The following is a 6,342-nucleotide window of genomic DNA, read 5'->3' as shown; positions in this document are numbered from 1 at the left end:
TTACACAGCACTGTGTATGATTTTCAGGGGAATAATGGAATATTAAAGAAGGCAAAGACAATAATTGATGTTAAAGAAAGAGAAAGATGAATGTAAGGTCAATTTTCATTTAACCTGCTTGCTGGAAAATCAAATTAATTTTGGCCATGCGTGCGTGGGCCATTTCCTTTTTAGCCACACATTATTTCTTGTCATAATAAAGAGGGTGAAGGAAAAATTACAACCAAGGAAAGCAATATAATAGCCATCACCTATTTCATCTTCGTCAATAATTGGCCACAGAGGGGTGATCTTTTCTTTTTATTCAAAATATCCAGAGTTATCTAGTGTGCGTATAATAAAAATATTATATTCTCTTACATATATATTTTGAGTTAATTTTAATTTTGATTAAGCACACGATTTCATGTATTGGAGGGAGTTTGAGCTGAATTATATATTTCTTTTTTAATTACTAATAGGAAAATATTTGAGCATTCTATTACAAAAATATTATATATTCTCTTGTACATATTTTGAGTTAATTTTAATTTTAATGAAGCACACGATTTCATGTATGGGAGGGAGTTTGAGCTGAGTTATATATTTCTTTTTAAATTATTAATAGGAAAATATTTGAGTTTTCCCATTACAGAATTTATTACTACATAGGAAATCTACTCTAAATTAAGAGGGAAGACGTACTAAAATGCAATATTGCATCTCTAGTAAGTTTAATAAACACTTCACGCCTTCGTACGTCTAATTGAGATTATTGTTTTGTAATTGGATGTGGCCGTTACCATCTTTGCCACCGTTAGGTCCTTTGGCCACGGTGGACCTTGCGCTGAATTTACCGAAAGACCCTTCCATCTCTTCAAGGGTTTTGCCCTGCGTTTCCGGGAGCAAGGTATAGAAGAAGATCCATCCAGCGAACGCAATACCTCCGAACAATAAGAAGGCTCCACCAATGGTTATGCCGTTGGATAAGGAGAGAAAAGTCATTGAGATTACGCCACTTGTCACTCTATTAACAACGACTCCCATGGACGCACCCTGAGCGCGTAGCCTCAGCGGAAAGATCTCCGAGCTATAAACCCACGTGATTGGACCAGCTCCGATCGAGAACGTTGCCACATACGATATCACCATGGCTATGCTTAATCCAATGGCCCACATTACTCTGGTGTCCGAATGATCAATGACCGTGAGGCACGCCCCGAGAGTAACGAGTGAGAGCACCATACCCGCAACACTGCTCAATAACAACGGGCGGCGCCCGACCCGATCCAACAAGAACGTGGCGACCAATATGGAAACCGTCTTGGTAAATCCAACGGCTACCGTAGCCAGAAGCTCTTCGGTATCCGATTTGATCCCGGCCTTTCGGAAGATTGTGGGGCTGTATAAAACGACGGCGTCTATGCCAGACGCTTGTTGAAAGAAGTGTATGCCGAGGGCAGCGATAACAATGTGACGGACCGCGGGTGTAGGATAAATAAACATCTCTTTCCATACCCCTCCCCCGGCTTTGTTTTGCCTGTTCACGTGAACGACGTCGTCGTTGCAACTCTCGGGGATCCCCGCCGCTTCCTTGATGTCGGCTAGCCTTAGCTGAGCCTCTTCCACTGAATCTGAAGTTCTCTCAAGGACTCGACGTGCCTCGCCAAGCCGACCCCTCATCACTAGCCATCGAGGCGACTCCGGCATGGCTAACACTCCCAGTGCGAGCAACACGGAAGGAATGGCGCCGATTCCCAGCATGAGCCGCCATCCTAGCCGAAGCGATAGCTTCGAGAATGCGTAGTTAGAAATGTATCCAAACAAAATCCCAGCGTTGATGAAAACCTGAAATATAGAGAGCATGACGAAAATGGCACTGATTCAGATTCTGGTGTTGTACTTGAATGGTGTATATTGACGTTGTTTAATTAAAAGGTAAAAAAGAGAGGAAGTTATGGTGGGGGACCTCAGGGAAGGAAGTAAGGAAGCCACGAGAGGAAGCTGGGGAGACTTCGGCAGTGTAGACGGGGGCGATCATGAGGGCGTAGCCGATGCCAATGCCGGCGATGAAACGGCCGAACATGAGGAAGGCGTAGTTCATGGAGAAGCCCATGAGAAGGGCACCGATGAAGAAGATAGATCCGGCGAGGACGATGGTGTAACGGCGGCCAATCCAGTCGGAGGTTCTTCCGGCGAGGCATGATCCTATGAGGGAGTACAGGTTGATGATCCCCACCAGGATTTCCACTTGAACGTCCGTGATTTTTAGGTCTCTCTTAATGTAAATAATAGCTCCGCTCATCACTCCAATATCTGTCGTAATTGTAATAAATGAACATCAAATAATATATAACTATGATAAAGACTGGACAAGAAAGCTGGTCAATAAGAGAAAGAAAGGAAAAAGAAAGAGAAATATAGAAAGTAAAAAGAAAGAGACAGACCGTAACCAAGCAAGATGGAAGTCATGGAGGCCAAAATAGCACAGGCGAAGGCATACTTGTTCCTGGTAGGTTTCTTTTGAGGATCAAAATCTGCTATGGTAGTTCTACTTTTCTGGGCAGTGTCAAATTCAGCTGCCATGTTGATGAGCTAATAAGATTGCTCAAGCAACGTGACAGAGAAAGAAACAGAGGGAGGGAGGGAGGAGGAAGAAGATCAGAAAGCTAAGCAAGAGTAGAAGTTGAAGAGTTGGGGACCATAAGAATAAGTGGTGAAGGAGGGTGTTTGTATGGAATGGTGTGAGTGAGAGCTTGAGGGGGCGAGTGCTTATATAGAGTTTTTTCTCCTTATCTTACCTTCCACCATACAGCGCCACTTGACCCCAGCTATATCCTTAACATTCGCATAAAAAAGAATAAATGCATAGTTAATTAATAACATATTGACATATAATTTCTTATATTAAGAAATATTGAATTTTTTTTCCTGCCTACAAGAAATATTGAATGTTTAATTTTTCAGATAAAACTATAACCTTTTAATTTAAGTAGTTTTAAATTATTTTTTCTTCACATGGTCAAATATTATGATTTATTACATCCATAGTTAAGTTAATTATATACTACCTCCTATCCTAATTATAAGACCTCGTTTGTAGATTAAAAATAAAGTCTTATAATTAGGACTGGAGAGGTAAAAAAAAAAAAATCATCCTCTACTCAATTCTCGAGTTTGATGTTATGGAGTTACCTTAAAAAAAAATAGTGTATCGTATGCATAAAGCATTCATTAACCTTTATATTCAAGTGGCATGGCAGATTTTGGTAGGACTGAGACTAACTAATGAACTCGTCAACGATGTTTCGATGATCAAATCAAATTGCATAGTGAATTTGATAATGTTATGAATTTTTTTGTAAGCGGAGTGAGGGTTTGAAATTAAAATGCGGACATGTAATAGGCAAAACTAATTTTTTTAAAAAAAATAAAACTACCTCAAAATTTGTCATTACCAGAGCAATAATATGAAAGGGTACTCCATATATATCATAGCTGAATTATGAGCTCCAAAAATCATTTTTTTGGGCATGAAATAATCAATTATTTTTTTTGGCAATAATAAATAATAATTGAAAACATGATGTGGGAGCATATAAAGGAGATGGATAAAACGCGTCGGGGATTCACTGTTGGTTGAATAAAGTGAGTGGTTATTCGTTTTATAGGCAGAGACGCGTAACAGAAAATGCAAATTGGGAGAAGCGTGGGGGTCCCAAATGGCAAAATGAAGAAAAGTACTGTCACGTTTTAATTTAACGCCAGCTTTAAATTATGCGGATATGGCCGGTTTGTTGTGGACCGTCCAGCCTTCCCAATTGGTACTACTGCGGAACCGGACCCCTTTGAGAGCTCCTTCCTAACCTGCCTAAATTAAACAAAATTCTGTAACGGCTCGATATTCCTGAATATGACATTCTTTTGATGAGCTTCAACACATACAAGTTCCTTTTCACAGTTGGATACTTTTTTTTATCCTTTTAATTAACTGGTTTATATATTTTCTGATGGTCTCTGGGGACTTGATGATAAATAAGCATAAGTTATCAGTTTTAAGGATAAAATGGGACAACTTAGTGGCGACGATACGAGGATAGTGCGCCACCAGGTCATGCAAATGTTATCAATTGCGTTCCCTCTTTGGCGTGAAACGTCTGAACAAAACCACCACATTAAGTTTAAAACTGCCTCTCTAAATATAAGATTTAGTTGTTAACTAATTTTAATAGATCAAAAAATTTATTAAATTATTTAATTATAGCATATATTATATAATCTTTTTAAAATACTTCTGTATATTATTGGACTATATACCAATTTATAATTGAGATAAATTAGTTGAGAGAAAAACGATAAATATAAATACTTTAAAATAATTTAGTAACTTTGTTAATCTTTCTAAATGAATTAACTAGGTTTTATAGTCATAAATTGTGCACAAGGCATGCTATTAATCCAAATAGCTAACAAATTTTTTTTTGGGGGGCTGCTTTTAGGTTTTTTTTTTTTGGACCAGCAGTGCTGCTTTTAGGTTTAAATCTACTTTTGAAGGTAATCGTTATAGAAGTATATACGCAGGAACAGAAATGGCGACACTGACTACAATTAAGCGCAAGAGCAGTGACAAGGGAGAGGGAGTGAAGTGGTAATATTGCAAATTGCATGGGCTAGATAAGTAAATGGAAGGCCGATTTGGGTCAAAATTTGTGGGCTTGTCTCAGCCACGTAATCAATGAATAGGCATTTTCAAGCGTGTTGCAGTCCCAGCGTGGGACCCCTTTCTGTCTTTTTCTTTTTCTGTTTTTTCCCACTCTCTACTATTGCTTCCTAGGTAGTTATTGAATATTGGGAGAATTATAACGAGATCCTAAAAAAAAAAAATTACAAATTTTTTTTAAATGTTATTATTTTTTAGTGTAAAACTTATCATTACAAACTACTCAAATTGTTATTAGAATTTTTAGTAATTATTTCTCTTGTTTAGAATTTAATTATAATTCTTGCTTGAATATTTTTAAGAGAACTGGGAAAATTTTACTGTTGTTGTTTTGCGAAAGAGACACGACACACGAGTATTGAATGTGAGATGTGAAAGAAAAACGATTATTGGGACCCTTATCCAATCCAAAAGAACAAAAGTCACTCTAGCCATGAATGGATTTAAGGAGAATTTGAAGATATACATAATTCTAATAAACAAACATTATTACAATAATAACCTCTGCTCATAAATTTTCCTTAAAAATTTAAGAAAGTTACGTTGTACAGAGCCGTGACTCGTAACTAACTGCTATATATTCTGACTCAATACATTTAATTTAGCTTGCCCATTTTTGTCTTTTTCTTTCATTATTTTTGTCTTGTTAATTTTTTATTTTTTTCATCAAATTCAACAAACAATGCATATAACAAGAGAAAAAAAAACGGATAAAATTAGAATCACATCAGACGTTGAACAACGATGTTCACATTTTCCTTGGTCATTATTTGATTTGAGATTCCATTACTTAATTCAAACTTAGGATCAAGACGACATTACTTGTATATATATTTCATCTCCCGAGTCAATTACATATGCGAAAGAATAATTAGTGAAATAACACCCCATATATATATATATATATATATATAAGTACGTAACTGACCCATATTTTCAACTCTCACAATATCATCCTCCAGGCTAAATTATGTGTTGGTTTAATGAGTCGAGAACCGTGGAACGTGTCTGGTCAGAAATTAAACACGTCTTGTGCCGTCTAATTATATACATCATCTTGATTCTTGAGAGTGATTATGAATTCAAACTTTTATTTATTTATTTTAGAACAACGTACAATGTCTCATTATTTGCTTATGGATTTAATTAAGTTCTATAATCGTACATACCAATCAAGATGAACCACACATATGTAATAACGTTTTGGATGATTGATCAGTGATCACAAGTTAATCGACAACTTTGAAATTATTACTCGCATGAAAATATTCATTTGATTTATGAAGTTCGATCGATTATATGTTTTCTCCAGTGATATTCAGCAATAGTTTTATTTGTCATACGTTTCTTAATATTGGCATAATATTTTTTTTAAAAATTCAGCTGAACACATTATTCCCTTACCCATCGATCTCTGGTAAAAATATAATCAAGTATTTACACATATTAATTAATTTAAATTATTTCATTTATGGCTGAAAATTCTTCGCCAGAACTTTGTTTTGTGACGAACTTACAATGCAATATCGATCTTGATTTATTAATCCTAATGTTGTTTTCAAGAAGGGACAGTCCAGTTATATTCGATCAAAAAAACAAGTACATGAACACAAATGTTTTTCCGAAAACTTCAATCTATTTGT

At 36.3% G+C, this 6,342-nt stretch overlaps 1 protein-coding gene across 1 annotated transcript; it reads right to left on the bottom strand.

The window, feature by feature from the left end:
- Nucleotides 1-555: 555 nt before the first annotated feature.
- Nucleotides 556-2,719, bottom strand: LOC114732949 (polyol transporter 5-like). Its single transcript, XM_028920356.1, has 3 exons — nucleotides 2,427-2,719; nucleotides 1,949-2,295; nucleotides 556-1,827 (listed from the first exon to the last, which is right to left on the bottom strand). The coding sequence occupies exons 1-3, from the start codon at nucleotides 2,563-2,565 to the stop codon at nucleotides 742-744; spliced, it is 1,572 nt and encodes a 523-aa protein (XP_028776189.1). The 5' UTR covers nucleotides 2,566-2,719; the 3' UTR covers nucleotides 556-741.
- Nucleotides 2,720-6,342: the final 3,623 nt, after the last annotated feature.

This window comes from Neltuma alba, unplaced genomic scaffold (assembly GCF_004799145.2).
Source record: "Neltuma alba isolate B1F8T4 unplaced genomic scaffold, ASM479914v2 tig00002576_pilon, whole genome shotgun sequence".
In the NCBI taxonomy this organism is placed as follows: domain Eukaryota; kingdom Viridiplantae; phylum Streptophyta; class Magnoliopsida; order Fabales; family Fabaceae; genus Neltuma; species Neltuma alba.
The sequence above is the reverse complement of the archived record's forward strand: the minus strand, read 5'-3'. Positions and strand labels throughout refer to the sequence as shown.